This window comes from Oncorhynchus nerka, linkage group LG1, assembly GCF_034236695.1.
Source record: "Oncorhynchus nerka isolate Pitt River linkage group LG1, Oner_Uvic_2.0, whole genome shotgun sequence".
Taxonomy (NCBI): Eukaryota; Metazoa; Chordata; class Actinopteri; order Salmoniformes; family Salmonidae; genus Oncorhynchus; species Oncorhynchus nerka.
Genome location: NC_088396.1, coordinates 52,469,233 through 52,496,069, shown reverse-complemented (window position 1 = coordinate 52,496,069; position 26,837 = coordinate 52,469,233). Strand labels below are relative to the sequence as shown.

Sequence of the window (26,837 nt, the reverse complement as noted above, 5' to 3'; positions counted from 1 at the left end):
ATACACTACATTATATACATTATATATATACACTTACATTACATTATATACACTACATTTACATTATATACACTACATTATATACACTACATTACATTATATACATTACATTACATTATATACACTACATTACATTATATACATTACATTATATACACTACATTACATTATATACACTACATTATATACACTACATTACATTATATACAGTTATATACATTACATTATATATATACACTACATTACATTATATACATTACATTACATTATATACATTACATTATATACACTACATTACATTATATACACTACATTACATTATATACACTACACTACATTATATACACTACATTATATACACTACATTACATTATATACACTACATTACATTATATACATTACATTATATACATTATATACACTACATTACATTATATACATTACATTATATACATATACATTATATACACTATTACATTATATACATTACATTATATACACTACATTACATTATATACACTTACATTATATACACTACATTACATTATATACACTACATTATATACACTACATTACATTATATACACTACATTACATTATATACACTACATTACATTATATACACTACATTACATTATATATACACTACATTACATTATATACATTACTTACATTACATTATATTATATACACTACATTACATTATATACACTTACATTATATACACTACATTACATTATATACACTACATTACATTATATACATTACATTATATACACTACATTACATTATATACACATTATATACATTACATTATATACACTACATTACATTATATACACTACATTACATTATATACATTACATTATATACACTACATTACATTATATACACTACATTACATTATATACACTACATTACATTATATACACTACATTACATTATATACATTACATTATATACACTACATTACATTATATACATTACATTACATTATATACACTACATTACATTATATACACTACATTACATTATATACATTACATTATATACACTACATTACATTATATACACTACATTACATTATATACACTACATTACATTATTTTCAGTACATTATATACACTACATTACATTATATACATTACATTATATACACTACATTACATTATATACACTACATTACATTATATACACTACATTACATTATATACACTACATTACATTATATACACTAACATTATATACACTACATTACATTATATACACTACATTACATTATATACATTACATTATATACACTACATTATATACACTACATTACATTATATACACTACATTACATCATATACACTACATTACATTATATACACTACATTATATACACTACATTACATCATATACACTACATTACATTATATACACTACATTACATTATATACATTACATTATATACACTACATTATATACACTACATTTATATACATTACATTACATTATATACACTACATTACATCATATACACTACATTACATTATATACACTACATTACATTATATACATTACATTATATACACTACATTACATCATATACACTACATTACATTATATACACTACATTATATACACTACATTACATTATATACATTACATTATATACACTACATTACATTATATACACTACATTACATTATATACACTACATTACATTATATACATTACATTACATTATATACACTACATTACATTATATACACTACATTACATTATTTTCAGTACATTATATACACTACATTACATTATATACATTACATTATATACACTACATTACATTATATACACTACATTACATTATATACACTACATTACATTATATACACTACATTACATTATATACACTACATTACATTATATACATTACATTATATACACTACATTACATCATATACACTACATTACATTATATACACTACATTACATTATATACACTACATTACATTATATACATTACATTATATACACTACATTACATTATATACACTACATTATATTATATACACTACATTACATTATATACATTACATTATATACACTACATTACATTATTTTCAGTACATTATATACACTACATTACATTATATACATTACATTATATACACTACATTACATTATATACACTACATTACATTATATACACTACATTACATTATATACACTACATTACATTATTTTCAGTACATTACATTACATTACATTATATACACTACATGACAGATACATGACATTACATTACATTATTTTCAGTACATTACATTACATTACATTATATACACTACATTACATTATATACACTACATTACATTACATTACATTATATACACTACATTAAATTCAGTACATGACATATACATACAATAACTACAGTACATTACATACAATACATTCAATAGATGATGATGTAATGATGACATTACATTACATACATTACATGACATTACATTACATACATTACATGACATTCAGTACATGACATTACATTACATACATTACATGACATTCAGTACATGACATTACATTACATACATTACATGACATTCAGTACATGACATTACATGCATGACATTACATTACATACATTACATGACATTCAGTACATGACATTACATACATGACATTACATTACATGACATTACATTACATTACATTACATGACATTACATTACATGACATTACATACATTACATTACATGACATTACATTACATACATTACATTACATGACATTACATACATGACATTACATTACATTACATTACATTACATTACATGCATGACATTACATTCAGTACATGACATTACATGCATGACATTACATTACATGACATTCAGTACATGACATTACATGCATGACATTACATTACATTACATACATTACATGACATTCAGTACATGACATTACATACATGACATTACATTACATGACATGACATTACATTACATGACATTACATGACATTACATTACATGACATGACATTACATGACATTACATTACATTACATGCATGACATTACATTACATTACATTACATGCATTTTTTATTTTTATTTTTTTAACCTTTATTTAACTAGCTAGGCAAGTCAATTAAGAACAAATTCTTATTTTCAATGATGACCTAGGAACAGTGGGTTAACTGCCTGTTCAGGGGCAGAACGACAGATTTGTACCTTGTCAACTCGGGGGTTTGAACTTGCAACCTTCCAGTTACTAGTCCAACGCTCTAACCACTAGGCTACCCTGCCGCCCCATGAAATACATACATGACATTACATACATGACATTACATACATACATAACATAAATACATGACATTACTTAACAATACATAGATACATTACATTATATTACATAACATACATTACATTACATACATGACATTACATTACATTACATACATGACATTACATGACATTACATACATGACATTACATGACATTACATACATGACATTACATGACATTACATACATGACATTACATGACATTACATACATGACATTACATGACATTACATACATGACATTACATACATTACATTACATACATGACATGCATACATGACATTACATTACATTACATACATGACATTACATGACATTACATACATGACATTACATGACATTACATAAATGACATTACATGACATTACATACATGACATTACATGACATTACATACATGACATTACATACATGACATTACATGACATTACATACATGACATTACATACATTACATGACATTACATACATGACATTACATACATGACATTACATTACATTACATTATATTACATAACATACATTACATTACATACATGACATTACATGACATTACATACATGACATTACATGACATTACATACATGACATTACATGACATTACATACATGACATTACATGACATTACATACATGACATTACATACATGACATTACATACATTACATTACATACATGACATGCATACATGACATTACATAAATGACATTACATACATGACATGCATACATTACATTACATACAGTAAGTACATTACATTCATTTACTACATACAGTACCTTACATACATTACATTACATACATTACATTACATTACATACAGTACCTTACATACATTACATTACATTACATACAGAACATTACATACAGTACATTACATTATATACAGTACATTACATACAGTACATTACATTATATACAGTACCTTACATACATTACATTACATACAGAACATTACATACATTACACTACATACACACATTACATACATTGCATACATTACATTACAGACATTACATTACATACATCACATTACATACATTACACTAAATACATACATCATATACATTACATTTCATATATACATCATATCACATACATTACATAAATGACACACATCACATTACATACATCACATTACATACATACATTATATACATTACATACATTACATCACAGACATTACATACATCACATTACATACATACATTATATACATTACATTTCACATATATATCATATTACATGCATTACATAAATTACATACATCACATTACATACATTACACTACATACATACATTATATACATCAGATTACATACATTACACTACATACATACATTATATACATCAGATTACATACATTACACTACATACATACATTATATACATCAGATTACATACATTACACTACATACAGTACATTACATTACATACACGGTCTCTACCATTATAATATACATTATTATGCACATCCCCTGCAGGTATCGCCTGTCACATCTCAAATTTCCATACAAGACAAGCATAAACAATGCTTGATTATATTAAAGTCATTACTGTAGAATATGTAGTTACTGTAAATTACTATATATATTCATGTTGTTACTGTAGGATATGTAGTTACTGTAAATTACTATATATATATTCATGTTGTTACTGTAGAATATGTAGTTACTGTAAATTACTATATATATTCATGTTGTTACTGTAGGATATGTAGTTACTGTAAATTACTATATATATATTCATGTTGTTACTGTAGGATATGTAGTTACTGTAAATTACTATATATATATATTCATGTTTTTACTGTAGAATATGTAGTTACTGTAAATTACTATATATATTCCCACGAATATGTAGTTACTGTAAATTACTATATATATTCACGTTGTTACTGTAGGATATGTAGTTACTCTAAATTACTATATATATATTCATGTTGTTACTGTAGAATATGTAGTTACTGTAAATTACTATATATACAGTATATTAATGTTGTTACTGTAGGATATGTAGTTACTCTAAATTACTATATATATATTCACGTTGTTACTGTAGAATATGTAGTTACTGTAATTTACTATATATTCATGTTGTTACTGTAGGATATGTAGTTACTCTAAATTACTATATATATATTCATGTTGTTACTGTAGAATATGTAGTTACTGTAAATTACTCTCTCACATTGTATAAAATCCTCTGAGCACAGTATTCCTATCCAGCTCGAAGGACCGTGAAAAAGTGCATGTTTTTAAATACTCCCGTCTGAACTGCAAAGATGATAATGAACCACATTCTTTTTTTTTGTAAGTTTAATCTCTGCATTTTTTAAAAATCTTCAAATCACAGTATTTTCAATATAGCTTTAGTGGATGTGGTTGATTTTGTGGTCTTAAACCGTATTCGCGGTGTGGATATCCGGACCCGACTGAGACAACCTGGCTCGATTTGGGTCCAGAAGCAAAACCAGTGGATCACTGATCTAATATATACAAGCCGTGCACTTCAAGAAGCCTTGATGACTGCAGAATATGTATAGTAGTCACTGTAAATTACTATATATATTCATGTTGTTACTGTAGAATATGTATAGTAGTTACTGTAAATTACTATATATACATTCATGTTGTTACTGTAGAATATGTACAGTAGTTACTGTAAATTATGATATATATTCATGTTGTTACTGTAGAATATGTACAGTAGTTACTGTAAATTACTATATTTATATTAATGATGTTACTGTAGAATATGTACAGTAGTTACTGTAAATTACTATATATATATATTCATGTTGTTACTGTAGAATATGTATAGTAGTTACTGTAAATTACTATATATACATTCATGTTGTTACTGTAGAATATGTACAGTAGTTACTGTAAATTATGATATATATTCAAGTTGTTACTGTAGAAAATGTATAGTAGTTACTGTAAATTACTATATATACATTCATGTTGTTACTGTAGAATATGTACAGTAGTTACTGTAAATTACAATATATATTCATGTTGTTACTGTAGAATATGTACAGTAGTTACTGTAAATTATGATATATATTCATGTTGTTACTGTAGAATATGTACAGTAGTTACTGTAAATTACTATATTTATATTCATGTTGTTACTGTAGAATATGTACAGTAGTTACTGTAAATTACTATATATATTCATGTTGTTACTGTAGAATATGTATATTAGTTACTGTAAATTACTATATATATATTCATGTTGTTACTGTAGAATATGTACAGTAGTTACTGTAATTAGTTGAAAAAATAGACAAATTGCAGTAATAAATAGCGTAGTCAACATCTTTGGAATCACAATATTTATCATATCCAGGTTCATACAAATACATGCTCAATAATAATTTGAATATTAACAACAATAACAAAGCTACAAGGCTCAGATGTTTTGTTTTAGCGCCCCCTTTACACACATGACAGAATAATGCTTTAATTAAAGGCCCAGTGCAGTCAAAAATGTGATTTTCCTTGTGTTTTATATATAATTTACGCACTAGTGAGGTTGGAACAATACTGTGAATTATTTTTTTAATGACGATAATGCCCTTTTTAGCGTAAGAGCTGTTTGAAGAGACCGCATCAAATATCTGACTGTTTTTGGATGGACTTTTGGCCTGCCTGGTGACATCACCGGGCGGTAAATAAGTGAATAGACCAATAAGAAAGAGAGTTCCAAACCTCTCGGCCAATAACAGCTAGTTTTCAGTTTTCCCCTCCCCACTCAGACCACTCCCAGACAATCCTAGCAAAATTCTTACTTGAGAAATTGCTCTTTGCTAAGGAGCAAGTTTTCTTTCATTTTGTACCTTTTTGATTGAAAATAATCCCAGTAAGGTACTTATCAGAAATGATTTAATCAGATCTTTAACTCATGCATTACATCCCAAATGGCACCCTATTCCCTATAATAGTGCATTACTTTTGACCAGAGCCCTATGGGCCCTAATTCAAAAGTAATGCACTATGGACCTCGATCAAAAGTAGTGCCCCTATATAGGGAATAGTGTATCATTTGAAAATCAGCCATGGAAACCCACAGCTGACTAGTCAGTACGTAAGAGAAAAGTACAACTCATATAATCATGTCGGCCAATAAAGAGCAAGAGCGGCGCTCTACAGCCAGACATTTTTCCCAGGGACCTTAGCGGTGAGCGTATTCATGGTAAAACCTCTGAAAATGTTCGCGTAAAATGCCCACCCCCCCCTTTTTTTTTTTACAATCTGTTATAGTATGCTTCGCTACAGCACTCCTTGAATCGCGGCCAACATACAGTATGTAATTATACTTATAGAAAAGGATAAAATCAGAGAATTAAATCAATTAAACTACTAATTCTGGCAATAATTATCAAGAACACACAAAATAATATATATAAACACAACAATCAAAAACATGTACAGTATTTACAAAGACAAAGGATTTTGACGGTCACAGAACAACAGGAAGAGAAAACTGTTCCAAACCCTCAAGCCCTTATTCACTAACAAAAACACAGAAAGGAGGATAGAGAATCAAAGTAACTCCCCAATGTCTGGTCCTTCACTCATAGCGCTGCCACCCCCCCCCCACCCCCTACAACCGAGATTAAGTCACGTTCAGGAATCTTTCTCCTGACACGGGGAAGAAACAGGAAGAACGGCTCCATTGAACCCTGCCCCAAAACATCTATTGACGTCTGCCCATTTAATAATATGTACAACACATTAGTAACATCTGTAATAAACACAACACAGCATCCCTGTGTGCGGCTCAGCGGCTCCGAGCTTGCAATACCTAAGGTCATGGGTTTGATTCCCGCCGGGGCCACCAATACCTAAGGTCATGGGTTTGATTCCCGCCGGGGCCACCGATACCTAAGGTCATGGGTTTGATTCCCGCCGGGGCCACCGATACCTAAGGTCATGGGTTTGATTCCAGCCGGGGCCACCGATACCTAAGGTCATGGGTTTGATTCCCGCTGGGGCCACCACTACCTAAGGTCATGGGTTTGATTCCCGCCGGGGCCACCGATACCTAAGGTCATGGGTTTGATTCCCGCCGGGGCCACCGATACGTAAAACGTATTCACGCTTCCAACGCTTTGGATAAAAGCGTCTGTTACGTGGAATTATAAAAACTCGCAAAAACAACACAGATGATGGATCCCTGTTCAGAAATAATCATCAGGACACTATTATATATATATATATATATATATATATATATATATATATAATCTTCTCTTTGTTAGCCCCTGTATGTATTCAGTCACATCTTACTAACCACCAACACAAAATATCATTTCACACTCGATCACAGGAAAGAAGAGTGTCGAGGGAAAGATTTCAGTACAGTCATGTTGACCCTCCCCTTCATGTTGACGTTGAAATGAGCCCCCCCCCTTCATGTGGACGTTGAAATGAGCCCCCCCCCTTCATGTGGACATTGAAATGAGCTCCTCCCCTTCATGTAGACGTTGAAATGAGCTCCTCCCCTTCGTGTGGATGTTGAAATGAGCTTCTCCCTTCATGTAGACATTGAAATGAGCCCCCTTCATGTGGACGTTGAAATGAGCCCCCCCCCTTCATGTGGACATTGAAATGAGCTCCTCCCCTTCATGTAGACGTTGAAATGAGCTCCTCCCCTTCGTGTGGATGTTGAAATGAGCTTCTCCCCTTCATGTAGACATTGAAATGAGCTCCTCCCCTTCATGTAGATGTTGAAATGAGCTCCTCCCCTTCATGTAGACCCTGAAATGAGCTCCTCCCCTTCATGTAGATGTTGAAATGAGCTCCTCCCCTTCGTGTGGATGTTGAAATGAGCTCCTCCCCTTCATGTAGACGTTGAAATGAGCTCCTCCCCTTCGTGTGGATGTTGAAATGAGCTTCTCCCCTTCATGTAGACATTGAAATGAGCTCCTCCCCTTCATGTAGATGTTGAAATGAGCTCCTCCCCTTCATGTAGACCCTGAAATGAGCTCCTCCCCTTCATGTAGATGTTGAAATGAGCTCCTCCCCTTCGTGTGGATGTTGAAATGAGCTCCTCCCCTTCATGTAGACATTGAAATGAGCTCCTCCCCTTCATGTAGATGTTGAAATGAGCTCCTCCCCTTCATGTAGACCCTGAAATGAGCTCCTCCCCTTCATGTAGATGTTGAAATGAGCTCCTCCCCTTCATGTAGACATTGAAATGAGCTCCTCCCCTTCATGTAGACGTTGAAATGAGCTCTTCCCCTTCGTGTGGATGTTGAAATGAGCTCCTCCCCTTCATGTAGACATTGAAATGAGCTCCTCCCCTTCATGTAGACGTTGAAATTAGCTCTTCCCCTTCATGTAGACGTTGAAAGGAGCTCCTCCCCTTCATGTAGACGTTGAAAGGAGCTCCACCCCTTCATGTAGGAGTTGAAATGAGCTCCTCCCCTTCATTTGCTGTACCTGATATAGTGCTGTACCTGACACAGACGGAGACATTATCACATGCTCTATAATATCCCCACATGTACTCTAACAGTCCTTGTTTTCCGTCGCAGCACAAAATGTGTCTAACAGACGTGTGATGTTATTTTCTTATTGTACTGCAGTTTCAGAGGACTGTAGAGGTAAATACATTACAACGACAGAAGAGAAGAGGGGATGAGAGGAGGAGGGGGAGGGGAGGAGAAGGGGGAGAGTAGGAGAGGAAAGGAGAAGGGGGAGGGGAGGGGAGAGGAGAGGAGAAGGGGGAGAGTAGGAGAGGAAAGGAGAAGGGGGAGAATAGGAGAGGAGAAGGGGGAGGGGAGAAATAGCAGGTGATTTCTACTCCATCTCCCCCACAAGGCCAGTAAAGGCAACATCGAAGCCATAGCAGGTTTCTTTGAATAATACAGTAGATTTAAAGGTAACATCTCTTAGCCATGTTGAAGATGAGCAGATTAAAAGAGACTTAGTGCAGGGTTAAATAATGGACTGTGGGCAGTAGACACACACACAGACACAGTACAATGCTATTAGACACACAACACATCAACACTAGCCCACATATCACACAGTAGGAGAAAAAAAAAAAACGGTATTTCAACTGTTTAACTGTGACATATTTCCAGGGAAGTTGATGTCTTTCTGGTAATGTTAAAATGTCCTTCCACACCTTTAAGACCCTATGCAGGTATTGCCATAAATGTTCAGGGGAAATTGTAACGCTCCGAAAATAGATGGTCTTGTAAGAGCTGAGACGAAGGGAACCACAGCAGGGTTTATATGTTCCACGGCCCATGTAAACCACAGACTAAAGGACGGAATGGAAGAGAGGACAATGGAAGACATCAAAGAGCCTTTCATTTCTATACCCCCCCCTCCCCTCCCCTCCCCTCAGAATAAGTCAGTCCAGGGTTCAAAGGTCAATCTCAGTCTGGACACTGATTTGCTTCAGGGTAAAAGAGAAGAGATGGGGACGGGTGACATGAACCTTCTAATATCCACCTCAGATTACATTAATATAGAGATTAACATTCAATCTGGACACTGGAGACCTTCACTGGACAAGGAAAAGGACAAACAGTACCACTCCAAACCAGTAGGAGCACTGTCACGGGATATAACGGTTATTGTCAATGTCAAACTCGTACAGCCGGTCCATTGGGGGCGGTCAGGGGTACTTGGGATCCACAGTCGTAGTCACGGTCAGCCATGTGGTGCCTGGCGATCGGCCTGCCGTGGTGAGGGTAATCCCGTCTGTCCACCTGTCTGTCCCGGAAACTAGCGATGTAACTCTGAGGAGGGAGAGGGGAGGGAGAAGGAGAGGGTAGAGGGAGAGGGAGTGAACGATTACTCCAGATGTCCAGGGACACAAGACACAGACAGTGATGATGAAGACAGATGAAGATTATTTTGCTGTGATAATATAGGTCAAATTAAGATCCTACATCTGTAGTGAGACAGTCATAGACGTGGTTGTGTCCAAAAAGGTTCCGTATTTTCTATCTACTGTTGACCAGGACCCATAGTAGTAGTGCACTACTGTTGACCAGGACCCATAGTAGTAGTGCACTACTGTTGACCAGGACCCATAGTAGTGCACTACTGTTGACCAGGACCCATAGTAGTGCACTACTGTTGACCAGGACCCATAGTAGTAGTGCACTACTGTTGACCAGGACCCATAGTAGTGCACTACTGTTGACCAGGACCCATAGTAGTGCACTACTGTTGACCAGGACCCATAGTAGTGCACTACTGTTGACCAGGACCCATAGTAGTGCACTACTGTTGACCAGGACCCATAGTAGTGTACTACTGTTGACCAGGACCCATAGTAGTGCACTACTGTTGACCAGGACCCATAGTAGTGCACTACTGTTGACCAGGACCCATAGTAGTGCACTACTGTTGACCAGGACCCATAGTAGTGCACTACTGTTGACCAGGACCCAAAGTAGTGCACTACTGTTGACCAGGACCCATAGAAGTGGACTACTGTTGACCAGGACCCATAGTAGTGCACTACTGTTGACCAGGACCCATAGTAGTGCACTACTGTTGACCAGGACCCAAAGTAGGGCACTACTGTTGACCAGGACCCCAAGTAGGGCACTACTGTTGACCAGGACCCAAAGTAGTGCACCACTGTTGACCAGGACCCATAGTAGTGCACTACTGTTGACCAGGACCCATAGTAGTGCACTACTGTTGACCAGGACCCATAGTAGTAGTGCACTACTGTTGACCAGGACCCATAGTAGTGCACTACTGTTGACCAGGACCCATAGTAGTGCACTACTGTTGACCAGGACCCATAGTAGTGCACTACTGTTGACCAGGACCCATAGTAGTGCACTACTGTTGACCAGGACCCATAGTAGTGTACTACTGTTGACCAGGACCCATAGTAGTGCACTACTGTTGACCAGGACCCATAGTAGTGCACTACTGTTGACCAGGACCCATAGTAGTGCACTACTGTTGACCAGGACCCATAGTAGTGCACTACTGTTGACCAGGACCCAAAGTAGTGCACTACTGTTGACCAGGACCCATAGAAGTGGACTACTGTTGACCAGGACCCATAGTAGTGCACTACTGTTGACCAGGACCCATAGTAGTGCACTACTGTTGACCAGGACCCAAAGTAGGGCACTACTGTTGACCAGGACCCAAGTAGGGCACTACTGTTGACCAGGACCCAAAGTAGTGCACCACTGTTGACCAGGACCCATAGTAGAGCACTACTGTTGACCAGGACCCAAAGTAGTAGTGCACTACTGTTGACCAGGACCGATAGTAGTGCACTACTGTTGACCAGGACCCATAGTAGTGCACTACTGTTGACCAGGACCCAAAGTAGGGCACTACTGTTGACCAGGACCCAAAGTAGTGCACTACTGTTGACCAGGACCCATAGTAGTGCACTACTGTTGACCAGGACCCAAAGTAATGCACTACTGTTGACCAGGACCCATAGTAGAGCACTACTGTTGACCAGGACCCATAGTAGAGCACTACTGTTGACCAGGACCCAAAGTAGGGCACTACTGTTGACCAGGCCCCAAAGTAGGGCACTACTGTTGACCAGGCCCCAAAGTAGGGCACTACTGTTGACCAGGCCCCAAAGTAGTGCACTACTGTTGACCAGGACCCATAGTAGTGCACTACTGTTGACCAGGACCCAAAGTAGGGCACTACTGTTGACCAGGACCCATAGTAGTGCACTACTGTTGACCAGGACCCATAGTAGTGCACTACTGTTGACCAGGACCCAAAGTAGTGCACTACTGTTGACCAGGACCCATAGTAGGGCACTACTGTTGACCAGGACCCATAGTAGGGCACTACTGTTGACCAGGACCCAAAGTAGGGCACTACTGTTGACCAGGACACATAGTAGGGCACTACTGTTGACCAGGACCCATAGTAGTGCACTACTGTTGACCAGGACCCATAGTAGTGCACTACTGATGACCAGGACCCAAAGTAGGACACTACTGTTGACCAGGACCCAAAGTAGTGCACTATTGTTGACCAGGACCCATAGTAGTGCACTACTGTTGACCAGGACCCATAGTAGTGCACTACTGTTGACCAGAACCCAAAGTAGGGCACTACTGTTGACCAGGACCCAAAGTAGTGCACTACTGTTGACCAGGACCCATAGTAGGGCACTACTGTTGACCAGGACCCATAGTAGTGCACTACTGTTGACCAGGACCCAAAGTAATGCACTACTGTTGACCAGGACCCATAGTAGAGCACTACTGTTGACCAGGACCCATAGTAGAGCACTACTGTTGACCAGGACCCAAAGTAGGGCACTACTGTTGACCAGGCCCCAAAGTAGGGCACTACTGTTGACCAGGCCCCAAAGTAGGGCACTACTGTTGACCAGGCCCCAAAGTAGTGCACTACTGTTGACCAGGACCCATAGTAGTGCACTACTGTTGACCAGGACCCAAAGTAGGGCACTACTGTTGACCAGGACCCATAGTAGTGCACTACTGTTGACCAGGACCCAAAGTAGTGCACTACTGTTGACCAGGACCCAAAGTAGTGCACTACTGTTGACCAGGACCCATAGTAGGGCACTACTGTTGACCAGGACCCATAGTAGGGCACTACTGTTGACCAGGACCCAAAGTAGGGCACTACTGTTGACCAGGACACATAGTAGGGCACTACTGTTGACCAGGACCCATAGTAGTGCACTACTGTTGACCAGGACCCATAGTAGTGCACTACTGTTGACCAGGACCCAAAGTAGGGCACTACTGTTGACCAGGACCCAAAGTAGGGCACTACTGTTGACCAGGACCCATAGTAGTGCACTACTGTTGACCAGGACACATAGTAGTGCACTACTGTTGACCAGACCCAAAGTAGTGCACTACTGTTGACCAGAACCCATAGTAGGGCACTACTGTTGACCAGGACCCATAGTAGGGCACTACTGTTGACCAGGACCCAAAGTAGGGCACTACTGTTGACCAGGCCCCAAAGTAGTGCACTACTGTTGACCAGGACCCATAGTAGTGCACTACTGTTGACCAGGACCCATAGTAGTGCACTACTGTTGACCAGGACCCATAGTAGGGCACTACTGTTGACCAGGACACATAGTAGGGCACTACTGTTGGCCAGGCCCATAGTACTGCACTACTGTTGGACAGGACCCATAGTAGGGCACTACTGTTGACCAGGACCCATAGTAGGGCACTACTGTTGACCAGGACCCATAGTAGTGCACTACTGTTGACCAGGACCCATAGTAGTGCACTACTGTTGACCAGGACCCATAGTAGTGCACTACTGTTGACCAGGACCCAAAGTAGGGCACTATTGTTGACCAGGCCGCAAAGTAGGGCACTACTGTTGACCAGGCCCCAATGTAGTGCACTACTGTTGACCAGGACCCATAGTAGTGCACTACTGTTGACCAGGACCCAAAGTAGGGCACTACTGTTGACCAGGACCCATAGTAGTGCACTACTGTTGACCAGGACCCAAAGTAGGGCACTACTGTTGACCAGGACCCAAAGTAGGCCACTACTGTTGACCAGGACCCAAAGTAGTGCACTACTGTTGACCAGGACCCATAGTAGTGCACTACTGTTGACCAGGACCCAAAGTAGGGCACTACTGTTGACCAGGACCCAAAGTAGGGCACTACTGTTGACCAGGACCCATAGTAGTGCACTACTGTTGACCAGGACCCAAAGTAGTGCACTACTGTTTACCAGGACCCATAGTAGAGCACTACTGTTGACCAGGCCCCAATGTAGTGCACTACTGTTGACCAGGACCCATAGTAGTGCACTACTGTTCACCAGGACCCAAAGTAGGGCACTACTGTTGACCAGGACCCAAAGTAGTGCACTACTGTTGACCAGGACCCATAGTAGTGCACTACTGTTGACCAGGACCCAAAGTAGTAGTGCACTACTGTTGACCAGGACCGATAGTAGTGCACTACTGTTGACCAGGACCCAAAGTAGGGCACTACTGTTGACCAGGCCCCAAAGTAGGGCACTACTGTTGACCAGGACCCATAGTAGTGCACTACTGTTGACCAGGACCCAAAGTAGGGCACTACTGTTGACCAGGCCCCAAAGTAGTGCACTACTGTTGACCAGGACCCTTAGTAGTGCACTACTGTTGACCAGAACCCAAAGTAGGGTACTACTGTTGACCAGGCCCCAAAGTAGGGCACTACTGTTGACCAGGCCCCAATGTAGTGCACTACTGTTGACCAGGACCCATATTAGTGCACTACTGTTGACCAGGACCCAAAGTAGGGCACTACTGTTGACCAGGACCCGAAGTAGGGCACTACTGTTGACCAGGACCCAAAGTAGTGCACTACTGTTGACCAGGACACATAGTAGTGCACTACTGTTGACCAGGACCCAAATTAATGCACTACTGTTGACCAGGACCCATAGTAGGGCACTACTGTTGACCAGGCCCCAATGTAGTGCACTACTGTTGACCAGGACCCATAGTACTGCACTACTGTTGACCAGGACCCAAAGTAGGGCACTACTGTTGACCAGGCCCCAAAGTAGTGCACTACTGTTGATCAGGACCCATAGTAGGGCACTACTGTTGACCAGGACCCATAGTAGGGCACTACTGTTGACCAGGACACATAGTAGGGCACTACTGTTGACCAGGACCCATAGTAGTGCACTACTGTTGACCAGGACCCATAGTAGGGCACTACTGTTGACCAGGACACATAGTAGGGCACTACTGTTGACCAGGACCCATAGTAGTGCACTACTGTTGACCAGGACCCATAGTAGTGCACTACTGTTGACCAGGACCCAAAGTAGGGCACTACTGTTGACCAGGACCCAAAGTAGTGCACTACTGTTGACCAGGACCCATAGTAGTGCACTACTGTTGACCAGGACCCAAAGTAGTGCACTACTGTTGACCAGGCCCCAATGTAGTGCACTACTGTTGACCAGGACACATAGTAGGGCACTACTGTTGACCAGGACACATAGTAGAGCACTACATAGTAGTGCACTACTGTTGACCAGCACCCATAGTAGTGCACTACTGTTGACCAGGACCCATAGTAGTGCACTACTGTTGACCAGGACCCATAGTAGTGTACTACTGTTGACCAGGACCCATAGCAGTGTACTACAGTTGACCAGGACACATAGTAGTGCACTACTGTTGACCAGGACCCATAGTAGTGCACTACTGTTGATCAGGACACATAGTAATTCACTACTGTTGACCAGGACCCATAGTAGTAGTGCACTACTGTTGACCAGGAAAAATAGTAGGGCACTACTGTTGACCAGGACCCAAAGTAGTGCACTACTGTTGACCAGGGCCCATAGTAAGGCACTACTGTTGACCAATACCCAAAGTAGGGCACTACTGTTGACCAGGACCCAAAGTAGTGCACTACTGTTGACCAGGACCCTTAGTAGTGCACTACTGTTGACCAGAACCCAAAGTAGGGCACTACTGTTGACCAGGCCCCAAAGTAGGGCACTACTGTTGACCAGGCCCCAATGTAGTGCACTACTGTTGACCAGGACCCATAGTAGTGCACTACTGTTGACCAGGACCCAAAGTAGGGCACTACTGTTGACCAGGACCCGAAGTAGGGCACTACTGTTGACCAGGACCCAAAGTAGTGCACTACTGTTGACCAGGACACATAGTAGTGCACTACTGTTGACCAGGACCCAAATTAATGCACTACTGTTGACCAGGACCCATAGTAAGGCACTACTGTTGACCAGGCCCCAATGTAGTGCACTACTGTTGACCAGGACCCATAGTACTGCACTACTGTTGACCAGGACCCAAAGTAGGGCACTACTGTTGACCAGGCCCCAAAGTAGGGCACTACTGTTGACCAGGACCCGAAGTAGGGCACTACTGTTGACCAGGACCCAAAGTAGTGCACTACTGTTGACCAGGACACATAGTAGTGCACTACTGTTGACCAGGACCCAAATTAATGCACTACTGTTGACCAGGACCCATAGTAAGGCACTACTGTTGACCAGGACCCAAAGTAGGGCACTACTGTTGACCAGGCCCCAAAGTAGTGCACTACTGTTGATCAGGACCCATAGTAGGGCACTACTGTTGACCAGGACCCATAGTAGGGCACTACTGTTGACCAGGCCCCAATGTAGTGCACTACTGTTGACCAGGACACATAGTAGGGCACTACTGTTGACCAGGACACATAGTAGAGCACTACATAGTAGTGCACTACTGTTGACCAGCACCCATAGTAGTGCACTACTGTTGACCAGGACCCATAGTAGTGCACTACTGTTGACCAGGACCCATAGTAGTGTACTACTGTTGACCAGGACCCATAGCAGTGTACTACAGTTGACCAGGACACATAGTAGTGCACTACTGTTGACCAGGACCCATAGTAGTGCACTACTGTTGATCAGGACACATAGTAATTCACTACTGTTGACCAGGACCCATAGTAGTAGTGCACTACTGTTGACCAGGAAAAATAGTAGGGCACTACTGTTGACCAGGACCCAAAGTAGTGCACTACTGTTGACCAGGGCCCATAGTAAGGCACTACTGTTGACCAATACCCAAAGTAGGGCACTACTGTTGACCAGGACCCAAAGTAGTGCACTACTGTTGACCAGGACCCAAAGTAGTGCACTACTGTTGACCAGAACCCAAAGTAGGGCACTACTGTTGACCAGGCCCCAAAGTAGGGCACTACTGTTGACCAGGCCCCAATGTAGTGCACTACTGTTGACCAGGACCCATAGTAGTGCACTACTGTTGACCAGGACCCAAAGTAGGGCACTACTGTTGACCAGGACCCGAAGTAGGGCACTACTGTTGACCAGGACCCAAAGTAGTGCACTACTGTTGACCAGGACACATAGTAGTGCACTACTGTTGACCAGGACCCAAATTAATGCACTACTGTTGACCAGGACCCATAGTAAGGCACTACTGTTGACCAGGCCCCAATGTAGTGCACTACTGTTGACCAGGACCCATAGTACTGCACTACTGTTGACCAGGACCCAAAGTAGGGCACTACTGTTGACCAGGCCCCAAAGTAGGGCACTACTGTTGACCAGGACCCGAAGTAGGGCACTACTGTTGACCAGGACCCAAAGTAGTGCACTACTGTTGACCAGGACACATAGTAGTGCACTACTGTTGACCAGGACCCAAATTAATGCACTACTGTTGACCAGGACCCATAGTAAGGCACTACTGTTGACCAGGCCCCAATGTAGTGCACTACTGTTGACCAGGACCCATAGTACTGCACTACTGTTGACCAGGACCCAAAGTAGGGCACTACTGTTGACCAGGCCCCAAAGTAGTGCACTACTGTTGATCAGGACCCATAGTAGGGCACTACTGTTGACCAGGACCCATAGTAGGGCACTACTGTTGACCAGGACACATAGTAGGGCACTACTGTTGACCAGGGCCCATAGTAGTGCACTACTGTTGACCAGGACCCATAGTAGGGCACTACTGTTGACCAGGACACATAGTAGGGCACTACTGTTGACCAGGACCCATAGTAGTGCACTACTGTTGACCAGGACCCATAGTAGTGCACTACTGTTGACCAGGACCCAAAGTAGGGCACTACTGTTGACCAGGACCCATAGTAGTGCACTACTGTTGACCAGGACCCATAGTAGTGCACTACTGTTGACCAGGACCCAAAGTAGTGCACTACTGTTGACCAGGCCCCAATGTAGTGCACTACTGTTGACCAGGACACATAGTAGGGCACTACTGTTGACCAGGACACATAGTAGAGCACTACATAGTAGTGCACTACTGTTGACCAGCACCCATAGTAGTGCACTACTGTTGACCAGGACCCATAGTAGTGCACTACTGTTGACCAGGACCCATAGTAGTGTACTACTGTTGACCAGGACCCATAGCAGTGTACTACAGTTGACCAGGACACATAGTAGTGCACTACTGTTGACCAGGGCCCATAGTAGTGCACTACTGTTGATCAGGACACATAGTAATTCACTACTGTTGACCAGGACCCATAGTAGTAGTGCACTACTGTTGACCAGGACAAATAGTAGGGCACTACTGTTGACCAGGACCCAAAATAGTGCATTACTGTTGACCAGGGCCCATAGTAAGGCACTACTGTTGACCAGGACCCAAAGTAGGGCACTACTGTTGACCAGGACCCATAGTAGAGCACTACTGTTGACCAGGACCCAAAGTAGGACACTACTGTTGACCAACCCCAAAGTAGGGCACTACTGTTGACCAGGACCCATAGTAGTGCACTACTGTTGACCAGGACCCAAAGTAGGGCACTACTGTTGACCAGGACCCAAAGTAGTGCACTACTGTTGACCAGGACCCATAGAGTGCACCAGAACCCAAAGTAGGGCACTACTGTTGACCAGGCCCCAAAGTAGGGCACTACTGTTGACCAGGCCCCAATGTAGTGCACTACTGTTGACCAGGACCCATAGTAGTGCACTACTGTTGACCAGGACCCAAAGTAGGGCACTACTGTTGACCAGGACCCGAAGTAGGGCACTACTGTTGACCAGGACCCAAAGTAGTGCACTACTGTTGACCAGGACACATAGTAGTGCACTACTGTTGACCAGGACCCAAATTAATGCACTACTGTTGACCAGGACCCATGGTAAGGCACTACTGTTGACAGGCCCCAATGTAGTGCACTACTGTTGACCAGGACCCATAGTACTGCACTACTGTTGACCAGGACCCAAAGTAGGGCACTACTGTTGACCAGGCCCCAAAGTAGTGCACTACTGTTGATCAGGACCCATAGTAGGGCACTACTGTTGACCAGGACCCATAGTAGGGCACTACTGTTGACCAGGACACATAGTAGGGCACTACTGTTGACCAGGACCCATAGTAGTGCACTACTGTTGACCAGGACCCATAGTAGTGCACTACTGTTGACCAGGACCCATAGTAGGGCACTACTGTTGACCAGGACACATAGTAGGGCACTACTGTTGACCAGGACCCATAGTAGTGCACTACTGTTGACCAGGACCCATAGTAGTGCACTACTGTTGACCAGGACCCAAAGTAGGGCACTACTGTTGACCAGGACCCAAAGTAGTGCACTACTGTTGACCAGGACCCATAGTAGTGCACTACTGTTGACCAGGACCCAAAGTAGTGCACTACTGTTGACCAGGCCCCAATGTAGTGCACTACTGTTGACCAGGACACATAGTAGGGCACTACTGTTGACCAGGACACATAGTAGAGCACTACATAGTAGTGCACTACTGTTGATCAGGACACATAGTAATTCACTACTGTTGACCAGGACCCATAGTAGTAGTGCACTACTGTTGACCAGGACAAATAGTAGGGCACTACTGTTGACCAGGACCCAAAATAGTGCATTACTGTTGACCAGGGCCCATAGTAAGGCACTACTGTTGACCAGGACCCAAAGTAGGGCACTACTGTTGACCAGGACCCAAAGTAGGGCACTACTGTTGACCAGGACCCATAGTAGAGCACTACTGTTGACCAGGACCCAAAGTAGGACACTACTGTTGACCAACCCCAAAGTAGGGCACTACTGTTGACCAGGACCCATAGTAGTGCACTACTGTTGACCAGGACCCAAAGTAGGGCACTACTGTTGACCAGGACCCAAAGTAGTGCACTACTGTTGACCAGGACCCTTAGTAGTGCACTACTGTTGACCAGGACCCAAAGTAGGGCACTACTGTTGACCAGGACCCGAAGTAGGGCACTACTGTTGACCAGGACCCAAAGTAGTGCACTACTGTTGACCAGGACACATAGTAGTGCACTACTGTTGACCAGGACCCAAATTAATGCACTACTGTTGACCAGGACCCATGGTAAGGCACTACTGTTGACAGGCCCCAATGTAGTGCACTACTGTTGACCAGGACCCATAGTACTGCACTACTGTTGACCAGGACCCAAAGTAGGGCACTACTGTTGACCAGGCCCCAAAGTAGTGCACTACTGTTGATCAGGACCCATAGTAGGGCACTACTGTTGACCAGGACCCAGTAGGGCACACATACCAGGACACATAGTAGGGCACTACTGTTGACCAGGACCCATAGTAGTGCACTACTGTTGACCAGGACCCATAGTAGTGCACTACTGTTGACCAGGACCCATAGTAGGGCACTACTGTTGACCAGGACACATAGTAGGGCACTACTGTTGACCAGGACCCATAGTAGTGCACTACTGTTGACCAGGACCCATAGTAGTGCACTACTGTTGACCAGGACCCAAAGTAGGGCACTACTGTTGACCAGGACCCAAAGTAGTGCACTACTGTTGACCAGGACCCATAGTAGTGCACTACTGTTGACCAGGACCCAAAGTAGTGCACTACTGTTGACCAGGCCCCAATGTAGTGCACTACTGTTGACCAGGACACATAGTAGGGCACTACTGTTGACCAGGACACATAGTAGAGCACTACATAGTAGTGCACTACTGTTGACCAGCACCCATAGTAGTGCACTACTGTTGACCAGGACCCATAGTAGTGCACTACTGTTGACCAGGACCCATAGTAGTGTACTACTGTTGACCAGGACCCATAGCAGTGTACTACAGTTGACCAGGACACATAGTAGTGCACTACTGTTGACCAGGGCCCATAGTAGTGCACTACTGTTGATCAGGACACATAGTAATTCACTACTGTTGACCAGGACCCATAGTAGTAGTGCACTACTGTTGACCAGGACAAATAGTAGGGCACTACTGTTGACCAGGACCCAAAATAGTGCATTACTGTTGACCAGGGCCCATAGTAAGGCACTACTGTTGACCAGGACCCAAAGTAGGGCACTACTGTTGACCAGGACCCAAAGTAGGGCACTACTGTTGACCAGGACCCATAGTAGAGCACTACTGTTGACCAGGACCCAAAGTAGGGCACTACTGTTGACCAACCCCAAAGTAGGGCACTACTGTTGACCAGGACCCATAGTAGTGCACTACTGTTGACCAGGACCCAAAGTAGGGCACTACTGTTGACCAGGACCCAAAGTAGTGCACTACTGTTGACCAGGACCCTTAGTAGTGCACTACTGTTGACCAGGACCCAAAGTAGGGCACTACTGTTGACCAGGCCCCAAAGTAGGGCACTACTGTTGACCAGGCCCCAATGTAGTGCACTACTGTTGACCAGGACCCATAGTAGTGCACTACTGTTGACCAGGACCCAAAGTAGGGCACTACTGTTGACCAGGACACATAGTAGGGCACTACTGTTGACCAGGACCCATTGTAGTGCACTACTGTTGACCAGCACCCATAGTAGTGCACTACTGTTGACCAGGACCCATAGTAGTGCACTACTGTTGACCAGGACCCATAGTAGTGTACTACTGTTGACCAGGACCCATAGCAGTGTACTACAGTTGACCAGGACACATAGTAGTGCACTACTGTTGACCAGGACCCATAGTAGTGCACTACTGTTGATCAGGACACATAGTAATTCACTACTGTTGACCAGGACCCATAGTAGTAGTGCACTACTGTTGACCAGGAAAAATAGTAGGGCACTACTGTTGACCAGGCCCCAAAGTAGGGCACTACTGTTGACCAGGACCCTTAGTAGTGCACTACTGTTGACCAGGACCCAAAGTAAGGCACTACTGTTGACCAGGCCCCAAAGTAGGGCACTACTGTTGACCAGGCCCCAATGTAGTGCACTACTGTTGACCAGGACCCATAGTAGTGCACTACTGTTGACCAGGACCCAAAGTAGGGCACTACTGTTGACCAGGACCCGAAGTAGGGCACTACTGTTGACCAGGACCCAAAGTAGTGCACTACTGTTGACCAGGACACATAGTAGTGCACTACTGTTGACCAGGACCCAAATTAATGCACTACTGTTGACCAGGACCCATGGTAAGGCACTACTGTTGACCAGGCCCCAATGTAGTGCACTACTGTTGACCAGGACCCATAGTACTGCACTACTGTTGACCAGGACCCAAAGTAGGGCACTACTGTTGACCAGGCCCCAAAGTAGTGCACTACTGTTGATCAGGACCCATAGTAGGGCACTACTGTTGACCAGGACCCATAGTAGGGCACTACTGTTGACCAGGACACATAGTAGGGCACTACTGTTGACCAGGACCCATAGTAGTGCACTACTGTTGACCAGGACCCATAGTAGGGCACTACTGTTGACCAGGACACATAGTAGGGCACTACTGTTGACCAGGACCCATAGTAGTGCACTACTGTTGACCAGGACCCATAGTAGTGCACTACTGTTGACCAGGACCCAAAGTAGGGCACTACTGTTGACCAGGACCCAAAGTAGTGCACTACTGTTGACCAGGACCCATAGTAGTGCACTACTGTTGACCAGGACCCAAAGTAGTGCACTACTGTTGACCAGGCCCCAATGTAGTGCACTACTGTTGACCAGGACACATAGTAGGGCACTACTGTTGACCAGGACACATAGTAGAGCACTACATAGTAGTGCACTACTGTTGACCAGCACCCATAGTAGTGCACTACTGTTGACCAGGACCCATAGTAGTGCACTACTGTTGACCAGGACCCATAGTAGTGTACTACTGTTGACCAGGACCCATAGCAGTGTACTACAGTTGACCAGGACACATAGTAGTGCACTACTGTTGACCAGGGCCCATAGTAGTGCACTACTGTTGATCAGGACACATAGTAATTCACTACTGTTGACCAGGACCCATAGTAGTAGTGCACTACTGTTGACCAGGACAAATAGTAGGGCACTACTGTTGACCAGGACCCAAAATAGTGCATTACTGTTGACCAGGGCCCATAGTAATTCACTACTGTTGACCAGGACCCATAGTAGTAGTGCACTACTGTTGACCAGGACAAATAGTAGGGCACTACTGTTGACCAGGACCCATAGTAGTGCACTACTGTTGACCAGGACCCAAAGTAGGGCACTACTGTTGACCAGGACCCAAAGTAGTGCACTACTGTTGACCAGGACCCTTAGTAGTGCACTACTGTTGACCAGGACCCAAAGTAGGGCACTACTGTTGACCAGGCCCCAAAGTAGGGCACTACTGTTGACCAGGCCCCAATGTAGTGCACTACTGTTGACCAGGACCCATAGTAGTGCACTACTGTTGACCAGGACCCAAAGTAGGGCACTACTGTTGACCAGGACCCAAGTAGGGCACTACTGTTGACCAGGACCCATAGTAGTGCACTACTGTTGACCAGGACCCATAGTAGTGCACTACTGTTGACCAGGACCCAAAGTAGGGCACTACTGTTGACCAGGACCCATAGTAGTGTACTACTGTTGACCAGGACCCATAGCAGTGTACTACAGTTGACCAGGACACATAGTAGTGCACTACTGTTGACCAGGACCCATAGTAGTGCACTACTGTTGATCAGGACACATAGTAATTCACTACTGTTGACCAGGACCCATAGTAGTAGTGCACTACTGTTGACCAGGAAAATAGTAGGGCACTACTGTTGACCAGGACCCAAAGTAGTGCACTACTGTTGACCAGGGACCAGTAAGGCACTACTGTTGACCAGGACCCAAAGTAGGGCACTACTGTTGACCAGGACCCATAGTAGGGCACTACTGTTGACCAGGACCCATAGTAGACACACTGTTGACCAGGACCCAAGTAGTAGTGCACTACTGTTGACCAGGACCCATAGACCCAGTAGGGCACTACTGTTGACCAGGACCCATAGTAGTGCACTACTGTTGACCAGGACCCATAGTAGTGCACTACTGTTGACCAGGACCCAAAGTAGTGCACTACTGTTGACCAGGACCCAAAGTAGTGCACTACTGTTGACCAGGACCCATAGTAGTGCACTACTGTTGACCAGGACACAAAGTAGGGCACTACTGTTGACCAGGACCGATAGTAGTGCACTAGTACCAGGTAGCACTACTGTTGACCAGGACCCATAGTAGGGCACTACTGTTGACCAGGACCCATGTAGTGCACTACTGTTGACCAGCACCCATAGTAGTGCACTACTGTTGACCAGGACCCATAGTAGTGCACTACTGTTGACCAGGACCCTTAGTAGTGTACTACTGTTGACCAGGACCCATAGTAGTGTACTACAGTTGACCAGGACACATAGTAGTGCACTACTGTTGACCAGGGCCCATAGTAGTGCACTACTGTTGACCAGGACACATAGTAATTCACTACTGTTGACCAGGACCCATAGTAGTAGTGCACTACTGTTGACCAGGACAAATAGTAGGGCACTACTGTTGACCAGGACCCAAAATAGTGCACTACTGTTGACCAGGGCCCATAGTAAGTGCACTACTGTTGACCAGGACCCCAAAGTAGTAGTTGACCAGGATCCATAGTAGTGCACTACTGTTGACCAGGACCCAAAGTAGTGCACTACTGTTGACCAGGACCCATAGTAGAGCACTACTGTTGACCAGACCCAAAGTAGGGCACTACTGTTGACCAGGCCCCAAAGTAGGGCACTACTGTTGACCAGGACCCATAGTAGTGCACTACTGTTGACCAGGACCCAAAGTAGGGCACTACTGTTGACCAGGACCCAAAGTAGTGCACTACTGTTGACCAGGACCCATAGTAGTGCACTACTGTTGACCAGGACCAAAGTAGGGCACTACTGTTGACCAGGCCCCAATGTAGTGCACTACTGTTGACCAGGACCCATAGTAGGGCACTACTGTTGACCATAGTAGACCCATAGTAGTGCACTACTGTTGACCAGCACCCATAGTAGTGCACTACTGTTGACCAGGACCCATAGTAGTGCACTACTGTTGACCAGGACCCATAGTAGTGTACTACTGTTGACCAGGACCCATAGCAGTGTACTACAGTTGACCAGGACACATAGTAGTGCACTACTGTTGACCAGGGCCCATAGTAGTGCACTACTGTTGATCAGGACACATAGTAATTCACTACTGTTGACCAGGACCCATAGTAGTAGTGCACTACTGTTGACCAGGACAAATAGTAGGGCACTACTGTTGACCAGGACCCAAAATAGTGCATTACTGTTGACCAGGGCCCATAGTAATTCACTACTGTTGACCAGGACCCATAGTAGTAGTGCACTACTGTTGACCAGGACAAATAGTAGGGCACTACTGTTGACCAGGACCCATAGTAGTGCACTACTGTTGACCAGGACCCAAAGTAGGGCACTACTGTTGACCAGGACCCAAAGTAGTGCACTACTGTTGACCAGGACCCTTAGTAGTGCACTACTGTTGACCAGGACCCAAAGTAGGGCACTACTGTTGACCAGGCCCCAAAGTAGGGCACTACTGTTGACCAGGCCCCAATGTAGTGCACTACTGTTGACCAGGACCCATAGTAGTGCACTACTGTTGACCAGGACCCAAAGTAGGGCACTACTGTTGACCAGGACACATAGTAGGGCACTACTGTTGACCAGGACCCATAGTAGTGCACTAC

General features: G+C 43.0%; 1 protein-coding gene across 1 annotated transcript in view; it reads right to left on the bottom strand.

The window, feature by feature from the left end:
* Positions 1 to 10,707: 10,707 nt before the first annotated feature.
* The window catches only part of tmem198a (transmembrane protein 198a), a 95,030-nt gene continuing 78,900 nt past the window's right edge, over positions 10,708 to 26,837 (bottom strand). Inside the window, exon 7 of the mRNA XM_065022835.1 lies at positions 10,708 to 11,099. Within this exon, the coding sequence (XP_064878907.1) occupies positions 10,944 to 11,099 (156 nt within the window). The 3' untranslated portion in view covers positions 10,708 to 10,943. The remainder of the gene's footprint in view (positions 11,100 to 26,837) is intronic.